Source organism: Camellia sinensis, chromosome 5, assembly GCF_055761805.1.
Source record: "Camellia sinensis isolate YWXY chromosome 5, ASM5576180v1, whole genome shotgun sequence".
NCBI classification, from domain to species: domain Eukaryota; kingdom Viridiplantae; phylum Streptophyta; class Magnoliopsida; order Ericales; family Theaceae; genus Camellia; species Camellia sinensis.
Window position 1 is genome coordinate 171,449,152 of NC_138965.1, and position 22,526 is coordinate 171,471,677.

Genomic DNA, 22,526 nt, shown 5'->3' on the forward strand with positions numbered 1-22,526 from the left:
GGTAATCATTTCACTGTCCCTTGTGACGTGCCCCGTTTCGCCGAAAGCCTGTGCCGTAGCTTACCTTGTTCAGGGTGAGGGGGCTCTGTTCCGACGGGGAGGTGTTGTCGTAATAAATGCTGTGATGGGCTGCATTAATGGTGATGTGTTGTGGCAATAACTCTGCAGATCTTTGTCTGTTGATGTGGCCTGTGTTTCACCTGCCATGTGCCCGAATACCATTGGCCCTCCATGTCCAGATGACCTCCAGCTGTCCTGGGCTTTGCCAACCGGGTTATGCTATGGGTCCCAAGCGATGGGTTTGGGGTTGTTTGTTGTGGGCCGTAAGCCTTGTGGGCCTATCCACGTCAGTAGTCCCCCATTTCCGAGTGTAGCTTTAGCCTAATGAAGGGAATAGTAATAAGGAAGAGAAGTGCGAACCGAGTAGAGAGGCTGACCGTTAGGCGTGCCGATCGCAAGGGTGGCCGAGCGGGAGAAACTGACCGTAAGGGTGGCCGAGCGGGGTGGGTCGACCGTGAGGCATGCCGACCGCAAGGGTGGCCGAGCGGGAGGGGCTGACCGTGAGGGTGGCCGAGTTAGAGGGGTCGACCGTGAGGCGTGCCGACCGCAAGGGTGGCCGAGCGGGAGGGGTCGACCGTTAGGCGTGCCGACCAGGACGGCGCGGGGCTCAAAAAGAGGGGGGGTGTCATGTGATGATGTGAAATGGAAAGGAAAGGGTAAGGGGAGGGGACAGTGCATCGTGGCCATACACGTGGCAATGTCGTGGGGGAAGTGAAGCGTTGGAGCAGAAATGAAACGATAGGTCACGAGGGGGGATTTTGAAAAGGCGGTTTTGGCGGTTGATTTGAAAGGTTTTGAAACGGGCGAAAATTAATGTGGATCCATGGAATACGGGTAAACCGTGGGTTTTTGGTATAATGCGTTTCACCTACCTTTTTACAAAAATACAAAATACCCAAGTGTTAATTCCTTCATTGCGTACGACACACTTGTGAAATATTTTCTCAACTTCCTTGCTCCTGCGTCTGAAGTGATTTGTAAGCAAACCCTAGAAATGGCACAAGAAGAAGTGGTTAATGTGAGGGTGGACCCTCTGGGAGACGATGATGCAGAGGAGCTAGCAGCGCGATACAGGACGGAGACACGAATGGTGGGGGTGGGGGAACCGGTGGGAAAATTGCAGGCGTCGGCCCTGATATTGGCCCCAAGGCCAATAAGCCAGGTAGAGCCGGATCAGTGGCACACTAAGGCTGACAAATCCACAATTACTGCGGCAGATTTGGAGGCTATCAGGGAAAGATACCAGATTCCGGCGGAGGTGGAGTTATTGCTGCCAACATTAAGGGAAAGGCCGTCTGATGCTAGGCCAGGGGAGTTTTCCCTTTACGAGGAGGCACTAAAAGGAGGGCTGAGGTTGCCACTGCCCCAAGTGGTGGTTGACGTGTTGAATCATTTGGAGGTAGCGCCGGGGCAATTGATGCCCAATGCATGGAAGATTCTGCTGGCCTGTGCGAGCGCGTGGCCCAAGGCGAATGGAGGGGAGGCCATGGCAGTAGACGAGTTCTTTTCCTGTTACAAGGCTTCGGGGCAGTAAGAGACGTGGGTCACCCTACAGGCGGTGATGGGGAGGGGATTGGTGGCGGGACTGCCAACATCGATCAAGGGGTGGCGGCCACGGTGGTTCTACGTGTCTGCTAATGGGGGACTGGGGGTGCGCACCATCTGGAAGGTGCCCACTAGGTCGATGGAGTCGAGACTGGAGGCAGTGGCGGAAGAGACGGTGAAAAGAGTGAAGGAGTGAAGGGAGAGAGAGAAGGCCAGATGGGACGAGCTTGTTCAACCGTCCGCATTGTTTGAGGCAGGGCTGGGACCGCAGCCGAGGGGTGGGGACCTCGACCGAGCAGAATTGGAGGCGAGAAGAGAAGCTCAGGAGGTAGAGGATCAGGCCATACTGGCCAAGGCCACGAAATTGAAGGAAGTGCGAGGAGACCGACCGCCTCAACCGATCGCGCGGGAGAGGATCTGACCGCGCCCAAGGCCGTTGGGGGGGAAAGACTTAAGTAGTTTTGAGCCACGACCACCCCCAGTAGATCCTGTAAAAGAACAGGCCAGAAGTGAGGGGGAGGCTCTAAAGAAGAAGAAGAAAAAGAGGAGTACCCCAGAGGAACCTGAAGATGAGTCTGGGGCCAAGAGGGCTAAGGTGGCCCCAGTTGAGGTGGAGGTCCCTGTGGCCAAGGATACCCCAGAGGTGGTGAGGGTCACCCCAACTCTGGAGGTTGTGGAGACTGCCCCAACAGAGCAAGTAGGAGTTGGGTTGACCGAGGGTGTGCCGAGCGGGAGGGAGCAGACCCAAAAGGGGCCTTCCCCCCAGGAAGGAGGGGTCCGTCTGGCCACGGCAATCTATCACGCTCGCGCGGTAGCTGGAAGGTTGGAGGGAGAAGGAGGCCCAGCCAGGGCGGGGGCAGACCGCTTGGTGAAGATTGTGGAGGAGACAGCCCTGCGCTCGGCATCGGGTTTTAATGAGGCTGACCTGCTGAGGGGGTTATGCTCCGCCCAAATGGAGGTAACTACCTTGGCAGGGGCCCTTCTAAGGAAGGCAGGGGCTGCCAAGTTAAAGACTGAAGAGGCCAAGGCCCAGTTGGCCAAATTGAAGAAGGAGAGTGCCGACTGGAAGACTGCCTATGCTGAACTGGAAACAGTCAAGTTGGAGCTGGAGGATACACACCATAAGGTCTTGTCGCTCGAGTTCTAACTGGCTGGCGAACAGAAGAAGTTGGAGGAGTCTGAAAGAGCCTGCGCCGTTGCGATCGAGCGGCATGAAGAGGCCATGAGCAGCAATGAAGAGCTGGTCAGGCAAAAAGATGAGGCGGATGCCAGAATTGAAGACCTGTTGAAGGGGTTGGAGGATGAGCGCGTCAAAGTAAAGGAGAAGAAGGGGAGGCTGATGAGGAAGTTGGAAACCGAGAAAGCGAAGGCGATGGCGGAGATGGAGAGTCTGAAGAAGGGGGTGGAAGAGGAGAGGGCGACGGCGGCTGCTGAGAGGGGGACCCTGCAAAGAGAGCTGGACGAAGAGAGGGCGAAGGCGGCTTCCGAGAGGGCGGCCTACCCTAATCTGTGCGTCGTAGCGGTGAAGCAATACAAAGGGTCTCCCGAATTTCAGATGGCGGTAGATGCCGCAGTCGCTAGGAGTCTGGCTGGGCAAGAATCTGGGGGGGTGGGCCCATCAAGGACGACTGCTGGAGGTAGGATAGAGGCAGAGGTGATTGAGAGCTTCCAGCAGTCAGACTTCTACAAGCACGAAATGGCCGAGTTCTGGGACAGCGGTTGAAAGATGTTCAAACGCAGAGCTGAAGAGCTGTTCCCACACTTGGACCTGAGTAGTGTAACGATAGGTGAAGATGATGTGGCCCAGACCCCCCTGGACGAGGGCATTGAAGAAGAAGAGCTTGTGTCTAGCGAGGAGGAATAACCAAGAAGAAGAAAAGCTATTCAATCTCTGTGTTTTTTTTTTTTTTTTTTTTTTTGTAATGAACTGGTGTACACATTGTAACTGAATGAATGAATGAAGAATTTTATTGTAATGAACTTGTGTACAAATGTTGTTTCGTTTATGTGATCAATTGACTGTGTGGGCCTGTATTGTCTAAAATGAATGAAGTCTTGTTATAAAAACTGGTCATAAACATTGTGCAATAAAAATTTCGTGCAAAGTTAAGTTTGAAGTTCCTCCCTGCAGAGTGAGATTGGAGTTGTATGAAAATTGAAAGGATGATAGTGGTTGATTGAAAAATTGGATTAGGAAATTATATAACATAATATGCGAATGGGGTTAGGACTTCCAGTTTAATAAGGATGGATGAAGGATCTATGGATGGGAATAGAAAAGTGGGTTGCAAATTGTAGAGAAGAGATTGGAGAAACAAATTGGATGGGGTGGGAGATAATTTGATTAGTGAGTGAAATATGTGATAGCATCTTTGGAATCTGACTAAGTAAAAACGTGGTCCTGGAATTATGAATAAGCTTTAAGATGTGACTAAGTGTTGAAAATGTGGTCCTGCTTGGCTTTGAAGTGCTCGGTCTGGCCGAGGCTTTGAAATGCTCAGTCTTGTTGAGGCTTTGAAGTGCTCGGTCTGGCCGAGGCTTTGAAGTGCTCAGTCTGGCTGAGGCTTTGAGTGCTCGGTCTGGCCGAGGCTTTGAAGTGCTCAGTCTGGCTGAGGCTTTGAGTGCTCGGTCTGGCCGAGGCTTTGAAGTGCTCAGTCTGGCTGAGGCTTTGAAGTGCTCGGTCTGGCCGAGGCTTTGAGTGCTCAGTCTGGCTCAGGCTTTGAAGTGCTCGGTCTGGCCGAGGCTTTGAAGTGCTCAGTCTGGCTGAGGCTTTGAAGTGCTCGGTCTGGCCGAGGCTTTGAGTGCTCGATCTGGCCGAGGCTTTGAAGTGCTGCAAGTGAAAATGTCATGGGAGTAACATACAGACAGTTGAATTATGAAAGCTGAGAACTTCAGTCGGAATTTGCATTATGTATTAAAGAGGGAAATGCAACGATGTTGACAATACAAAAGTATGAACTCATTGATAGTAACGCTTCAAATGTTCCGCATTCCAGGGGTGGGGGAGGTCGCAGCCTTCCATGTCTTGAAGTCGGTAAGTGCTTGGTCGTGGTCGGGCTTTCACTACGTAGGGTCCCTCCCATTTGGCTGCCAGTTTGCCCTCGGTTGGATTCTTTGTGGCAAGAGTTGCTTCTCTTAAGACAAGGTCCCCCACAGAGAACTCTCGTGGTCGAACTCTACGGTTGTAGTGTGTTCTTATTTTCTGCTGGTACGAAGCCAATCTGACAGCAGCAGTCTCTCTGAGCTCTTTGACGAGGTCCAGGTCTGTTCGATGGAGCTTTTCAGCTGAGGCCAGATCCGGATGTAAAACCCAGGGGGTGGGCAGACCGACTTCTACCAGAATAACCGCCTCAACGCCATATGTTAAGCGAAAAGGGGTTTTCCCAGTGGGAGTGCGAGCAGTGGTTCGGTAAGCCCAGAGTACGTTTGGTAGTTCCTCAGCCCAAAGGCCTTTAGCAGCTTCGAGCTTAGTTTTGATGATTTTCAGAAGGGAACGGTTGGTGACCTCAACTTGGCCGTTTGCTTGGGGGTGACCGGGGGAAGAGAAGCATGGTTGAATCTGGAGATCTGCACAAAATTTTTTGTACTTCGCGTTATCGAATTGTTTGCCGTTGTCAGAGATGATGGCTTGAGGGATGCCAAATCGGCAAATGATCGATTGCTAGATAAACTTGGTGGTGTTCCGCTCGGTGATTGTGGCAAGGGGTTCAGCCTCGACCCACTTGGTGAAGTAATCAATGGCGACAATCGCGAACTTGGTCTGGCCTCGACCGGTGGGAAGTGGACCAACCAAGTCGATCCCCCACTTGGCAAACGGATAAGGGCTGCAGAGTGTGGTTAACTCTGTGGGAGGAGCATGGGAGATGTTGGCGAAGCGTTGACATTTATTGCATTTGAGCACGAAGTCGGTCGCATCTTGATTAAGAGTTGGCCAAAAATACCCAGTACGAAGTATCTTCTGGGCAAGGGACCTGCCACCTGAATGATTACCACAAATTCCCTCATGGATCTCCTGCATTACATAAGTTGCTTGAGCTGGATTGAGGCACCGTAGATATGGCCGGGAGAAACCGCGCTTGTACAATATACCGTCGACAATGGTGTAATTGGACGCTCGGGATCGAACTTTGGCAGCCTGCTGTTGGTCATCTGAGAGTGCTCCTGTGTTCAAGAATAGGAGAATGTCGGATGCCCAAGGGATGGGTTCGTTTTGGATGTATTGTAGGGCTTGCAGGTCGGGTGAAATGACCGGGGGGTATAGATATTCGAGACGGACATCATGGATGAGATTAGGATGGTCAGCAGAGGCCAGCTGAGCCATCTCATCTGCTTTGGAGTTTTCCGCCCGAGGAATGTGGCTGATGTGGAAGGTATTGAAAAGGCGAGCAAGGGGGAGTGCCATATCCCTGTAAGCTCGCATTGTGTCTTTCTTGGCGTCAAAGTCCCCCGTCATCTGACCGACGACGAGCTGGGAGTTGCTGAATACTCGGAGGTGGCTGACCCCAATGTCCTTGGCAAGGTGGAGTCCTGCTATCAGTGCCTCATACTCGGCCTCATTGTTGCTTGCTTCAAACAAGAAACAGAGGGCACATTTGAAGTAGCTGCCCTCGGGGGAGGTGAGGATGAGGCCGGCCCCACTTCCTTCTCTGCGAGACGAACCGTCGACATTGAGAGTCCAAGAATGAGGATCTTCTGGCTCTGTTGGAGTTGGTGGGAGTGGAGGTGTAGTGGTCGGGGCCGGATTGGTGAACTCCAGGATGAAGTCAACTACAGCTTGCCCCTTGATTGCTGTCCGAGGGTGGTAAGAGATGTCGAACTGGCTGAGTTCTACTGACCACTGCATCAGTCTGCCTGAGAGTTTTGGTTGCTGCATGACCTTTTTCAGGGGCTGGTCGGTGAGGACCACTATGGAGTGGGCTTGGAAGTATGGGTGGAGTCGTCTGGAGGCAATGACCAAGGCCAGGGACAGTTTTTCTAATAAGGGGTAGTTCTGCTCTGCTCCTCTGAGAGCCCGACTGATGTAGTAGACCGGCCGTTCGATTGAGCCATCTTCTCTGAGGAGAGCTGCACTGACTGCGGTGCTCGATACTGCTAAGTAGAGGAAGAGGGGCTCGCCCGTGATGGCTTGGAAAAGAAGGGGGGGTTGGCCATGCATTGTTTTAACTGTTGGAAGGCCTCTTCGGATTCGGCTGTCCATTCAAAGCCTACCGAAGAACTTTGAAGAAGGGTAGGCACTTATCTGTTGCACGGGAAATGAAGCGGTTGAGGGCCGCCACTCGGCCGGTGAGTCTTTGAACTTCTTTGACTGTCCTAGGCGACTACATCTTAACCAAAGCCTTGATCTTCTCAGGGTTAGCTTCGACGCCGCGCTGACTGACCATAAAACCCAAAAATTTTCCAGATCCTACGCCGAAGGCGCACTTCTCTGGGTTGAGCTTCATCTGGTACTTGTGTAAGGTGGCGAAGGTCTCTCGTAAGTCAGTGAGGTGATCGGAGGAGTATTTGCTTTTGACTAGCATGTCATCGACGTAGACTTCCATATTCCGGCCTATTTGGTGATGGAAAACGGCATTAACCAGCCGTTGATAGTTGGCCCTAGCATTCTTCAATCCGAACGGCATTACACAATAGTGGTAGGTACCTCAGTCAGTAATAAATGATGTGTGTTCCCGATCAGATGTGTGCATCAGGATTTGGTTGTACCTAGAGAAGGCATCCATGAAGCTGAGCGTTTGATGACCGGCCGTGGCATCGACCAGCAGATCTATGCGGGGAAGAGGGTAGCTGTCTTTGGGGCAAGCTCGGTTCAGGTCAGAGTAATCGACACAGAGTCGCCATTTGCCATTGTGTTTGCGGACGAGGACCACATTGGACAACCATCTAGGGTAGTCCACGTTTTTTATGAATTGGGCCTCGATGAGCTTGTCAACTTCTGTGGCTATAAGAGTGTTGCGCTCCGGATGGAAAATGCGTTGCTTCTGGCGGTGGGGTCGGAAGTGGGGTTCCATGCTGAGTCAGTGGGTTATGATGGAGGGGTCAATGCCTGGCATGTCAGAACGGGTCCAGGCGAATACATCTCTGTGCTCGGTCAGGAGAGCGGTAAGGTCGGCCTTGGCTTGGGAAGGTAGTTGGCTGCCAATTTTGGCGGTTTTGATTGGGTTGGTGGGATCAATGTTAACTTCAACAAGTTCCTCCATGGGTTCACCTTTGACCAGCTCGTCCTCGTCCCGGACGTCAAGCCCTTCGATGATTATGGCCTCTTTTAGCTTGACTTCTTTGAGTGAGGCGACATAACACTCCCTGGCCACGGTCTGTTCTCCTTTGATAGTTCCGACACCGAGATCGGTAGGAAATTTGATGGCAAGGTGATAGGTGGATGTGATGGCTTGAAAGGCGTTTAGGGCTGTGCGTCCAAGGATGATGTTGTAAGCAGAGGGGCAGTCGACCACAAGGAAGGTGAGCAACTTAGTGGTCTGCCTCGGGTGTTCGCCAATGGTGATAGGTAGATCGATGGAGCCGATGGAGGTCACACGGTCGCCGGTGAAACCGACCAGAGGGGTTTGGAGAGGAGACAAGCTTTCTTCTCCAATCTTGAGCTGGCGGAAGCAATTGAGGAAGATGATATCTGAAGAGCTGCCGTTGTCTATGAGGACTCGTCGGACCTTGTAGTTGGAGAGGATGGCGGAAATGACAAGGGGGTCATCATGTGGGTAACAGACTCCTGCACAGTCGGTGTCTGTGAAGGTGATGGGTCCGATCCATTGTTTTGACTGTTTGGGAGGTCGGTCCACCGTTGCCACTGCTTTGTCTGAGCCCTGCCTGATTTTTCTGAGCTCTGCCTTCTGAGCCGAGCGGGATGGTCCGCCGCAATCAAGGCCGCCTGAAATGACTCTGATTTCTCCGACTGGTGGAGGGGGATTGCCTGGAGGCCGAGGCTGTGGTGGTGGGCGATCGTGGCCTTGGTTAGGTGGGGCTTGATTGCGGGGTGGTGTATGTCGGTGATTGTTCCTGGGAAGGTCGGTTCTTTGCCTCTGTTGAGGGCGGGTGTCTGTGAATCAGCTGAGGTGGCCCTGACGTATTTGGTCTCGATCTGATCTTTGAGGTTGATACACTCGTCGGTGGTATGGCCATGGTCTTGGTGGAAACGGCAGTACTTGGACTGATCTTTGCGATTGGAAGGGTTTCGTGAAGGCAGGGGCCACTTGAGGGGGTAGTCCCGCTGGATCTGATTGAGGACGTGCTCCATGAGGGAGTTGAGTGGTGTGTACCGCTCGAACCAACCGGGCGGTCGGGTCGGAGCCGACTGGTCGGCTCGGAGGGGTCGGTTATTATAGTGGGGTGTTTGGCTATTATATTGGGCGGTCCTGGGTTCTGAGTCTTTCCTCTTGTCTCTGGGGGTTGGATTTTTAGGGGTCGGCTCTTGCCGATCGGCCAGGGAATCTTCAGCATTCATGTATTTCTGGGCTTTGGATAATAGGGCTGCCATGGTGGTTGGAGGGTTTTTGGAGAGGGAGAAAAGAAAATCGGACGACCGCAGGCCGACCATGAAAGCCGTGAGAATGACCTTGTCGTAATTCTCTGCTACTTGAAGGGCTTCAGTGTTGAAGCGGGTGACGAAGCTGCGGAGCGACTCCTCCTCAGTCTGACGTATGTTAAGGAGTTGGGTGGCTGGGCGTCTCTGACGCTGGGCTCCGATAAAATGGCTCAGGAAAGAGTCACTGAGGTGTTGAAAGGTGGAGACGAAGTCCGCCGGTAACTGGCTAAACCACAACCGAGCTGATCCCTTCAGTGTCACTGGAAAAGCTCGGCACATGATCTCGTCAGGGAAAGCATGGAGGATCATGAGGGTGCAGTAGGTTTCCAGATGGTCGACTGGGTCCGTCGTGCCATCGAAGGAGTCAATGGTGGGCATTTTGAACTTGGCGGGCAATGGTTTGTCGCGGATGGAGGCAACAAAAGGAGAGTTAGCGGTGACTGAGGGCTTGTGCTGAATGTTCTGCATGACCCCTTGTAGTTGGAGCTTCATAGCTCGGAGTTTAGCGTCCCAGAGGGGAATGTTGTCGCCATGGTCGGTCAATGGAGGCTGGACACTGCTGGCTTCCCCCTCAGGGCTAGTTCTACGACTGACGGGCGTGGAGGTGGAGGTGGTAGGCTCATATGTGGAGGAGGAGGGGGTTGTAAACCTTCTGGGTTGAGCGGAGGGGGTTGTGGAGCAGTGTGTATAGCGATCCCAGTTTTCCTTTCATTGTTTAATTGTATTTCAGACTCGGTTCCGTGGATGTGTTGTTGTCTTTTTCTAGTTTCCATCCTTTACTCTTTGTATATGAGTCTTGGGTCGTGTTGGGTAGGTTTAAAACACGTTGGTTGTGTTTGGAAACCAAGGGTTAGTGTCCATTAAATTTTCATAATGGTTCATTTAATATCCTTATTAGTGGTTCATTTAATATCCTTATTAGTGGTTACAAACTTGTTCATTTAATATCCTTATTAGTAGTTCAGTTACTACCCTTATTAGTGGTCCATTCATATTCAAACTTGTCCATTCATATTTCTAACTAGTGTTCATTTAATTCTAGTTAGTGTTCATTTAATGCTAGTTAGTGTTCATTTAATTCTAACTTGCCCTTTCATTTTCCAATTAATGGGCTTTAATAACAACCTTTCAATATCACTTGTTCATCTCCCTTTTGATTTCAAAACCCTAGAACCATCTTCTCTCTCCCTACACACCTTCTCTCTAGGTTTTCATCTCCCTCTAGTGTAAATCTAGACTAAGTCCTTTGTAAGAAAGGTAGAGTGGGTTGAGGGCTTCATTTTAATCTGAAAGTTTGGCGATTTGGAGCACTTTGGTTTTTGGCCTTCATCTTCTCCATTTGAGGTAGGGATTTCTTTGTTCTTTTTCAATACTCCGTCTATAGATAGACATGTGGTAATTTTGTATTGCATGAAAATCATATCCATGTTGGATTTGTTTGAAAATCATGAGGGGAGCCTAGGGTTGGTTGTTTGAGAATGGTTTTGTTATCACTGACTGTGGTTTGGACTAATTAGAGAGTAAAATTAGTATGTTATTGTTGAAAGAAGAGAAAGCCCTAAATTATATTTTGATTTGATAAAATAAAAAGGATTTACGGATTTTGATTTGGTAAAATAAAAAGGATTTACGGTTGAACAATGTTAGTAAATTTCTATTGTTAATATGAGTTGTGTAGGAGGTGTTAACAGTTAAGGGATTAATTATGGTATTGGGGTTATTTTGAAATGAACGTATTGAATCAAGTTGGGTTATGGCTTATTATCCATGGAATTGATTTTGTAAAATGAAGAGAATGTAATCGATTTTGTGAAAAGGGAAAAGTGTTTTTGGAATAAGTGATGGAACATGTTGACTTAAGAAAATTATGAAGTTGATCTTGAAAATGGTAAATGAAATGTTAACTCTATGTGAGTCTCGGAAAATAAACTTGAGAATTAAACTATTGTATCATGAGTGTCGAATACACACATTTGGGGGTTTTATCCTTACCCATCGTACTAGTGTCGTTGTTGGGTTTAAGGTTTGCTTGAGAGTTGAGTCTCTTTTATTAGGTGTACTGAATACATGCATCTAGAGGTTTTGTCCTTGGTCATCGGTGGAGGATGACATTGGTGTGTTGAATTGTGATGTATGCGTTACACTTGTGTTGGTTAAACATTATTGAATAGTTTATGTGTATGTATTACACTTGTTATTGATGCTTTGTTGTGTTGAGGAATTTGTATATGATAATTGTTTACATACATTGTTTTGTGTGGGAGGAGATAGGGGATGTACTCCACGGTTTAGGGGAAGATAGGGGATGGACCTCTAAACCGGAAACTGTTTGACATTGATACAGCACTACAATGTGTATCATTTGTGAAGTATAGAAGTGTTTTTGTTTGATATTGATACAACACCAAAATGTGTATTATTTGTGAAGTATGGAAGTGTTTTTGTCTGAGATTGATACAGGACTAAAATGTGTATCTATTATGAGGTATGAAATGTTTAAAATGAGTCATTATCTCGCTTATCGCTTTGGCATATCCTTAGCTTACTGTGCATATAGCCGGTAAAGCAGAGTTTTAATTGTTATCGTCAGTGTGTCTAAGTATGTTATGGGTTGCGGTGGTTACAGTTTTGAAAGGCCGAGTTGCCTCATTTGTGGATTATATACATGTTGATGATTTGTTATTTCCCTTTTATTTAAGGCATGCATGTATTGATATGAATGTATTGGGAACAAACCAAAATGCCATTTTGAGATTTTGGAAAGTGTGAAGGAAAATGGGGTATTTGTGAACATGTTTTCAAAAAAGGTCATTTTGTTGTAAGTACGGAAAATGGGGAAGAGTAATGGGCTTGGTGAAATTGTTTTTCTAAAACTGTTATAGTTATGAAAGTTTGAAAAAAATGAGTAATAAAAAGGAAAGGGAAAAAGGTGAACCGCTTATAGCGTCGAATAAAATGGCTGTTTTCGAGAAAAGTTCATACTTATGTATATTTTGTATAAACTGCCACATTACTATTCTAGTATGAGAATGAACATTCATGATCATAGCTATCTGTAAGTTGTTATTGTTGGAGATCATGTTGAGATCCCTACTGGACTATATGTTCATCCCACGTTGTTGAATCTTTTTCAGGTGATAGCCAGGATGTTCTACAAGGTTTTGGATCTTCTTATTTGTTGGCCACGGGGCCTCTTTTGTGTTGGCGGAATGCCATTTATGTAAAAGGGTTATACCCTTCTTCTTGACTTTTAATGATGTAAGCCCAAGGGCAATTTATTTAGTGTTCTCATGTTGTATTTACTTGCATACGAATGAGAGCAATGTTATTCACTTCTACAAGTTGAATATACGAGTTTATTTCCGCATGTTATCTCTGAAATGGAATTAAGTAAATGAAATTAGTAATACTTCGAGTAATAAAAAGTGGGGCGTGACAGTGTGGCCCGGGGTTCTTTCTTGGTTGGGTGGAATATCTGGAGGTGGGGCGGGGAGGTTTCTTTGGAGTAAGGCACTGATCAGGGCCTGGTTTTGCTCGGCCATGCGGTTAATGCTGTTAGTAAGTTCGATGATGTATTGTGGTGGGTTGTTTAGGTCTGTTTGATGATCGGCGGTATTATGGTGAGAAGCCATGGACCTAGTCGTGACCATACACCTGGACGGGTGAGAGGAAAAGGTAACGGTGAGAAAGGAGGGCTCCGGCGATAGTGAACACAACTAGCGCACGAATAAACCACAAAGTTCCCACAGACGGCGCCAACTGATAATGCAGTTCGTCCTGGGTGGATGGGTCGGGCTTGTCCAAGCTCTTCAAGTTCCGATTCAGGTGGATGATTCCACCAGATGACCTGCAAGCAAGTCTAAAGGGGAACGGGGTAGTCCCCCAGTGAACCCTCCGGCGAGCAAATCAGTAGAGGAAGAAGGAAATATATATATATATATATATATAGAGAGAGATAGAAAAGCTTAACCTTCCTCTTGTCTTCGATTCTTGCTTATATCCTTTGGTAATCATTTCACTGTCCCTTGTGACGTGCCCCGTTCCGCCGAAAGCCTGTGCCGTAGCTTACCTTGTTCAGGGTGAGGGGGCTCTGTTCCGACGGGGAGGTGTTGTCGTAATAAATGCTGTGATGGGCTGCATTAATGGTGATGTATTGTGGCAATAACTCTCACTACAAGAAATCAAGGTTTTAAAGACAAAATTTTAGGAACAAAAATAATTTGTCTATAAAAATTATACTTTTAAGGACAAAATAAGGGAATTTTAAAAAAGAAATACTTAATCATATTATTATATTTTTAAGACAGCCATTTGGTTGTAAAAGAGTTAATGCCTTTTTGCAGACGTCTTTAGTTGGTTGCCAATAAACCTGACTCATCCATTTTTTTATTATGTTTTCACTATTTGCACAATTATAATCGGGATTTCATTTCCTCTCCACACCTCTCTCTCTCTCTCTCTCTCTCTCTCTCTCTCTCTCTCATCCCTAATTTCATTGTTGATTTCATCCCTGCTCTCAGAGAGTCTGATCGATGGTTTGTGGATTTCATCCTCGATAGTTTCGATCCCTAATCTGATCTCTCTCGACAGCTATTTCAGCGATTTCAATCACAGGTTTGATCGATTAATCAATTATTCATTTGAACAAAAAATTATACGAAATCGATGATGTTTTTATGTCTTCGATTCATTCATTTTTAGTTCATTTCTTGTAAATTTACAGTTGAGAAATTTAGACGAACAATCGTCGTTTTTTTGATGCTTTTTTCACTTCTCATAGTTCAGATTTCTTTTTGTTTGTTTCGGCATGACATTGATTTGAGTGATTGTGTTTCTTCAGTTTGTTTGCTCGAAACTCGTATTGTTTGGTTTCAATTTATACTTGAATTTGGTTTTCCGAACATTAGGATCTATTATTGTAACATTGATCTGTGGATTTTTTTTTTCTAATTATTTTAGAGAACAAATTATTTTAGTTCTAAGTGACATGGTTCTATTTTTAGATCAACTTTTACTCAAATTTATCTGGCAATCAACTTTGACATAGTTCAGATTGTAGGAAGAGGTGAAGATTGGGTTCCAAGAACATGAAAAGCGTCTTCAGCCTCTCGTCACAACAAATCTCCCTCTTATTTGTGGGGTTCTGTAGTAAAAAACATCCACATATCTCAGTCATATATATCATGATAAACATAATTTCTCTAACAGCATACATGCATACATACTATACATAAATATATTTTTTTTGATAAATATGCTATACATACATATATATATATATATATATATTAATATGTATGTATAATTTATAAACAGAAATGAGTGCCATGCTTTAAGATAGACGAGGTTATGGACAAAGTAATCTTGTCCAAAAATCCATTCATAGAGACTTGCCTATGTTTCTGTCTCTGTATGAGTTTATTATGGAACTTCTCCAGTTGTGTGCCTTTTTATTATTTTATTTTATTTATGATACATATTTTTTTATATCGAATTTCTCTGGTTTTGTGCCCTTTTTTTTTTTTTGTTGATTCTTTGACAAGTGCCCAAATGTAGTCTTCGACAAAAATGAGCATGGGTTTCAACTAGTTTGTAGGACTTAAATTAAAAATTATATTTTATTTGGTTTAATTAATAATGATTTATTTATTTTACTAGTGCAACAATCCTGTGCAATCTTCGATCTTTCTCTTACAATAAATTGACAGTGTCAAGGTGCCATGCAGCCATGGTTCATGATGCAAAACACCCGTTCTATTTTGTTGAATGACTTTAACTACTACATATGCAGAGTTGAATGACTTTAACTACTACATACGCAGAGTTGAGTTGCTGGATAGAAATGTGTGAAAAGTATATAGAAATATGTAAAAGTGTTTGGAAATATGTGAAAATTGCATTGGGATTCTAACTATTTTGGCATTACCCTTACCTTAACAACAGCCATGGCTGTCATTAGCATGACCCTAAATTCATTTCACCTGGGGTTGTTCTGGAATTACAAACCAGCTAAAATATCAGTTAATACTATTATGATGCTAAATTAAATGTGTAAATTGGAATTACTACCGACCAAACATATGGCCAATGGAAACAAAACAATGATCAGTGGCCTCAAGCCATGGCCGGTGAGGTGTGGGGGTGGCCCACAAGCCACTCTCTGCCCCTCAAAGGCAAAACACAAGTGTTTGGTGCAAAACCACTCAAGATCTCCGAATTCGACCGTTTAGTGTCTGGTTTTGCACTAAACACTTGTGTTTTGCCTTGGAAGGGCAAGGAATGCCTTGTGAGGCATCCCCACACACCACTTCAGACCTCATTCTGTGAGTTTTAGGGTCTGCCTTAGGTTCGTCCAAGGCCCTTTTGATCATATTTTATACCTACAATGCATGTGTAGAACAATCCCATTCAAGGCCCTTTAAAGAGGCCTTATTAGCATTTTCATCTCAAATTTTTTATTATTAATAACTAATAATAATATTTATGATTATTAGCATTTTCATGAGAAGCTACTAGAGTTTCTCAATATTTATCCACACTCTAAATTCCTAAATTTTCAAATGGTAACCTCAAGATAGATGAATAGAGAGAGAACTAATGGATAATTAGTCGATAATTGAATTTACAATTGATGTAATACCAAGTACACAACCAATATCTAAAACTCCGTACCGCTTGTCTACTAGTGAAGTGGTAGGATGGTGGCCGGCCACCTATTCCCCTGAAAATCCAATTTTCTCATTTTCTCTCTCCAAAAGCCGATTTTTCTAACAGAAAGCTGGTTTTTCCCACCCTTCACCCACAGGCATTCATGTAGTTATATCACATAAGCAATTAGCCTCATGGTAAGCATGCTATTGGAAGCTTCAAAGATCCTCCATACACGTGTATGGAGGATGCACCAAATGGTCCCCAGCTGGCACATTTCAAGAAGATCAGTGAAATGACAAAAGAATTGGAAAATATATGGAAATGTTTGGAAACAAAACAGAAACTTATATAAATGTTAATAAATTTTTAGTCTCCTATCTCAGAACGAACAACAGGACACTTGGTGATCTCTACAAAAAGCGCTGCCCTGAACCTGCGGAAGAGTAGGAGGATTTTCCTGTAACAAAAAAATAAAAATAAAAAATAAAGGTAAAATAGACGGAGGAGAAGAAAGTCACCGTCGACGATAGAAGCCGTCGTCCTCAGCAGAGGTTGTTCAACTTTGCCTTCCTCCAAGTACCTCAGCTCAATAAAGGGAGTAGAGAACTAGGTGTTTGTATGCAAAAGTGCAAAGAAAATGCATTATTGTGGCACTTGTGGCTCATTACGATTTAGAGTTTCACCAAATGAATGTAAATACTCTTGCGCTTGAGCATGCTTCTACGTTTCAGACCTGAAGCTTGGCATTGTTCGCTCGAGCGATGCTTTTTGCAATCGAGTGAGTTTCTCTTGTGTCTGGTCGCTCCCTCAAAATGGGGGTGGCACCCCCCTATAAATAGAAAAACAAGGTTTGAGCTTGTATAAATCCTACCATACACGTGTATAAAGATGCAAGAAATAGGATTTTAGAGAGATATATGCCATGGTTCTTTCTCTTGTACGTAGTGAATATGACAGTTCCGGTTTAGATCCGATCCTTTTCATGTTCTTAGATCCGGAATTCCATATCTTTTAGTGGTATTGTTCTATTATTCATCAATATGAGCACAATAATACTAGCTTACTTGATGACTTTTTACTACTTATTTTTAGAAATTAGAAATGCAATTGGCTTTTTTCTGTTTTGAGGCAAATCATTGTTTGGTAAAGGCAATGGTTATGGTTAGAGCTAAAGATTATCGGATAGCTTGTTGTTTCCTTAATTTCTATTTTGCTCATTAAAATGATTTGGTGCTTGAATTGAAGAGTATCCCACCTATTTAAGGCATTTGGTTCCTTGATTCCAAGGCAATGCGTGCATGTTGTTTTGGTTACCCACATAATAAAGGTTAGCCATTTATTAATTTTAATTGGAGTCAGCTAAGTCATGCAGTCTTTAGTTTAATTTGTATTGGTTGTATTAATGGATTTAAGTTGTATTGGTTATATTTTAGGTAGAGTTAGATTTAATTTGTATTGGCTTGCATTAAATAATATTTTGCTTCATTTGGGTATGTTTAAATGTTAATGACTTGTTTATTTTAATTATTTATTATTGATTGACATCTAGTTGTGGCATCATATTTCCTGTTTTTAGTATATCCTATTTTTTAAGCTTTTGCCCCCCCCTTTTTTTTTTCCTTGTAGTTCTTTTGCACCATGGATAGGAGTTGGATGCAACTTCATAATAGAAGGTCACCTCAGTAAATTGATGGGGTGAGGGAATTTATTTTGTTTGCTCATGATCATATGAAACCAGGGATAGACAAGGATCCATTTTTATAGCACACATTGCAGCACTGATGGTTAAATCAACACCTGGACCCCATGCATCCATTAAATCAATTCGATCATCTACGCGGCACCCATTTACATCAGAATCGGTACATGAAGTTACGTCACAAGTTTCACACTCGGATACTTCTAGCACACATTGCAGCACTAATGGTTTGTAAATATTTTAAGTTTATGTTTTGTTTTGGTTGGTGGTCTCGTCTTTTCAATCTATATATTTACATGATACTTTTTCATTGTTTCTAGTAGGCACATCCAAGGGTAAGAGAGGACGTGGGAAGTCACGAAGCCTCAAATTGGCCAAGCTAAAAAATCAAGGGGTGCGACTACCTATTCAGATTTGTAAGGTTAGTGGACGACCATATGGTGAAGCATCTGAAAAATTTACTAGTGAATTAGGGATTGTCACTAGGCAATTTGCCCCACAAAATGTGCCATCGTGGATTGATGTTAGTGAAGAGGATAAAGAAACATTGGTTGCATACCTTCAGGTAAGTGGTACAATTGCTGAGATTTAGATTTCCTCTTTCCAAATTATTTTCTAGATAGTTATTTCCCCAGTAAATTTCCTCTTCCCACATTATTTCATCAAGCATTTTGATAGCACTATTTGTACCATTTATTTGTTTCTGGCACAATAATTAACAAGCACCATAAATAACTTTGAGGGAAGGTTTTAATGTGCTTTAATTTTTTCTTGTTTGGTATGATAGGAAGGTTTTAAGTTTACCAATGAACCCTATGCTATTGAATCTATCCTCAATTTGATGCACGACCGGTATAAGAGCTATCGCCATGACCTACGACAACGCTTTAGAAGTTTCCCTACAATGGAATCTGCCCTTGCAGATCCACCTGAAAATATGGAAAAGGAGGCGTGGAAGTTCTTGTGCGAAAAGTGGTCTGACAAGGACTATAAGGTAACTTTGTCAATCTTGTCTCATTTTCTGTCAAACATAGTGGTTTAAATATGAAGTGCCCTAAGCTCCGTGTCATAATATGCTATGGTATGAACAGTAATTGTGTTCCTATTCGAAGTTAAATGACGAGTTTGATGTAAAACAAACATCACCTTGCAGAATGCTTGTGAATTTGTTGAATCTTTAAACAAGGAATTTATGAAAGAAAAGAAAATGCATCTTTGTAATTCTAGAGTTAACACAACTGAGAGAAGTTGTAGATTTTTGTTGGATCAACTGTTAAGAGGCTTTTGCATTATGGGAAAGACTACTTTACGCATTAAGAAAAATATGCATATTTTATTTTTTGACTATATGATTTATTATGATTGGCATGCGAAAGTTTTGGAAGCATTATTTTCACAATCACGGACTCAAATTGTCACTAGAAAACAATTCTACATTAGTACTTCACTCTGCTAGTCTGCAAGTGAAAGTGATGAAAGCCTACCAACAAACAAGTGCAACCTGCTATCTCCAATTCTATATGTCCTGTAGATGAGAAATGCTTAATAATAAAAGAAACACTTTGTACTATGACTTATGCATTTAATAATAGGTGAGATGTGGCAAGAATAAGTTGAATCGGTGTGTTTGATCCCACTTGAAAACCAAAAAGTTATTGATTTTTTTGACTATATGATTTTTTTGTATAGGTGCTTTTGGGTGGCCTTTTCAACATGTTTTGTTTCTGTAACTGCCATTCTTGCTGTGTTTGATCCCACTTGAAAACCAAACAGTTACGATGAAACTTGAAAATTGTTTATGTGGGTTATGAATGGTGAATCGGTGTGAACATTTATAGTTTCCCCACAATCCGATTATGTTTCTTTACGCCTGCTCTATAAAATTATTTAAGCATGCTTGTTACTAGTTTTTGGTCCGTGCCATGTATCCATTAAGGATTATAACCGAGTTATTTATTTCCAAACAGGTAACCTGTTTCAGGGGGGCCGTACAGACGATTAGTGAAGCTTCCATTACTTGTTTATTGTAGAATATGTTGCTTTAGCCGTAGGCTGTATCATCTTCCCGATAGTAATTCACTGTCCTGTTAAGCTCTCTGTTTGCTAAATACTAATCTTTCTCACTATTCCTAGCAGGGTTCTTGTTTTGTGGTTTTTCAAAAATATGGAGGGATGCTGGAACTCCTGCTGATTCTTTATGAGGTTTGGCCCGAATGCACCGATGTTCCCAAAACCAAATTCCAAATCAAGGTTTGTTAATTCTTCAAATGCTAATTGTTTTCTTTAACATAACCATGATTGTTAATTGCTGAATTTCAATCAATATTGTTGAGAACCTAGTCCACATTGTGGCTTTTTTTTATATTTGGAATTAATAATCAAAGCACTAGATTGTTGGTTGACTTTTGCTTATATTACTTGACTATTCTGGATTGTGATATTGGTCTGTTCATTATTAATATATTGTTGATTATATATAACATTGAAACAAGAGGACCATTCTGGATTGTTAATTGTTGATTATATGTAACTTGCTGCATATATACCAGCTGTGGACCTGTGGTAAGGTGGCTACTGATGTATACCACCTTAGGGGTAAATTTAGGGACTATTTTTTAGAGGTCACTTGCATTACTCCTTAGAAAATATAAGTAGACAGAATTTTTTTGAAGAACAGATCACATGAGAGACAAACAGTGGGGTCCATTTGTGTGAGGCCCACATGTATCTCACTCGGGAGTGTTGCAGGCTATTTAGAAAAACGTTCTTCTTTTCGTCTATATATATATATATATATATTTGCATAATTACAGTTTTCATTTTCTGTCTATCATTGGATAATTTTTAATTGGTAATGTATTTGAGAGTTTGGCCTATTCTATGCAGGTCCTGCAAGCTTGCGTCGATTTAAAGCTTAGGAGCTCTCTGCTAGATTTTGAATGCCATTTCAACGAAGCCATTGAGAAGAAGATGCGATGAGTTGAGTTGTTTTGTTATGTAGGTAGATATAACTCTAATTACAATTTGTTCATTGAATAGTTGAACGCTACAAATTAGAAATGGTACTTTTGAAATCTCTATCAGATATACAATCAAGATATTACGTACTAATGAATCAGAGCATGGTATTTGTCCGTTATTGAATGTGATGAGCATTTTTTTTTTTTTGGTGTAGTTGAATTTTAATTTGGAGATGAGCGGATGGTCTGGTGATATATATTTTCTATTTGGTTGTTGAGAAATCAAGAAAGGAATATAAGTTGATGTTCAAACTAGTATTTTTAGAATAATTGTTACAAAATAAAAAAAAATAAAAAAAAATTATTAAACTTTTAGAGACCAATTTTACTTGTCTCAAAATTTTTTTAACAAACTTTTAGCCACCACTTTTATTTGTCCCCAAAATTAAAACTTTTAACCACCACTTTCATTTGTCCTAAAAAACCTAAAACTTTTAGTTCCAAAAATTAAAACTTTTAGACACCAATTTGTGTTGGCTTAAAAATTAATTTCGTCTCCATAACTACTACGGTGGCCTTGAACTATAATTAGAAACTATAATTAGACTTTTAGAGACAAATTTTGATTGTTTCAAAATCAAAATTTTTTGTAACCACATATATTTGTCTCTAAAAGTCTATTTATAGTGACAAATGCAAAATTTTGTCTCTAAAAGTCAATTTTTGACTTTTCCGGACAGGCTATTTGGGACAAACTTCGCGACGGAGGAAATTTGTTGGCTAAAATTTTTTCCAACAAATATTACACTTTTAGGGACGAAATAAATTTGTCCCTAAAAAGCTGATTTCTTGTAGTGTCTGCAGATCTTTGTCTGCTGATGTGGCCTGTGTTTCACCTGCCATGTGCCCGAATGCCATTGGCCCTCCATGTCCAGATGGCCTCCAGCTGTCCTGGGCTTTGCCAACCGGGTTATGCTATGGGTCCCAAGCGATGGGTTTGGGGTTGTTTGCTGTGGGCCGTAAGCCTTGTGGGCCTATCCACGTCAACTATCAATGCAACTAATCATTTCACAAACACACAGGTTATGTTTGGCATAGAGAGTTTGGGTTAAAATAGTCACAAAAAGATAAAATAGACTAAAAATCACTAAGATAAAATTTTACATTCAAATCATAATCATTTTATTTTTTCTATTACAAAAGTCAAAAAAATCAAAAAAATCTATCACAAATGATGGCATTTTAATCCCAAACTAAAAAGGTTAAAAAAATTAAAAAACTAACTCACATCTTAAAGGAAGGCAAAAATTTGGTTATTCTCAAAGCGAGAGGCAAGGACGGAAGGAAAAAAATTATCCAAGACTATCCAACAATTGTACTTGTCGATAATTATCTCATAAATTTTTCATACGTTTCGTTTATTTGAGTAAAAAATAATTTTTATATTTTTTTATATTTAGCACAAGACAAAATGAAAATCAACTAAAAATATTTTTTATAATCAATGAAAACAAGTTTATTTAGGTAAAAAAATATTTTTCCTTTTTATATGGAGAAAATTATTTTTTCTAAAAAAATTTACGAATATGATCACACTATCATCGCTGCTCTCACTTCCACCATCATGAGAAGTTATTTTTTTCAAAAAAAAAATTCGTTGAAATTTTTTTTATTAAAAAATATTTTTTATCCAAACAGATGGACCGGATTTATTTGAATCATTGATTTTAATAGAAAAATAAAACAAAAATAATTTTAGTCATTCGATTTTAAAACCCTCACTTGAGGACTATAAATACACATCACATCTCACAATCACTCGTTCCAAGAGCGGGAATTTCAATTTCAGAATCCAAACAGAAATCGGATTGGTGCAGAATTCCCCTTCAATCTTGACACCATTTATACCACTATGCACTTGTTTGGGAAGTTGGATTGAGGTGGGATGGGTTAGGGTTAAAATATTTATAAAAAATGAAATAAAATTTTTTAATTTTAGATTAAAAAATGTCACATTTAAATTATAATTATTTTATATTTTTTTTAACAAAGTCAAAAAAATAAAAAAAACTTATTC

The 22,526-nt window shown here is 42.6% G+C and overlaps 1 protein-coding gene across 1 annotated transcript; it reads left to right on the forward strand.

Annotated features, from left to right (window-relative positions):
• Positions 1-13,478: 13,478 nt before the first annotated feature.
• Positions 13,479-18,561, forward strand: LOC145790268 (uncharacterized). Its single transcript, XM_082868042.1, has 4 exons — positions 13,479-13,753; positions 17,417-17,716; positions 17,810-18,054; positions 18,277-18,561. The coding sequence occupies exons 2-4, from the start codon at positions 17,572-17,574 to the stop codon at positions 18,529-18,531; spliced, it is 645 nt and encodes a 214-aa protein (XP_082724168.1). The 5' UTR covers positions 13,479-13,753; positions 17,417-17,571; the 3' UTR covers positions 18,532-18,561.
• The last annotated feature ends 3,965 nt before the right edge of the window (positions 18,562-22,526 follow it).

Bases quoted from the DNA above. Each gene is read 5' to 3' on its own strand.
- LOC145790268 (XM_082868042.1), top strand. From the start codon at position 17,572: ATGGTTAAATCAACACCTGGACCCCATGCATCCATTAAATCAATTCGA. The intron at 17,717-17,809 runs GTTTGTAAATAT...CATTGTTTCTAG, and splicing joins CACACATTGCAGCACTAATG to TAGGCACATCCAAGGGTAAG. The intron at 18,055-18,276 runs GTAAGTGGTACA...TTGGTATGATAG, and splicing joins CATTGGTTGCATACCTTCAG to GAAGGTTTTAAGTTTACCAA.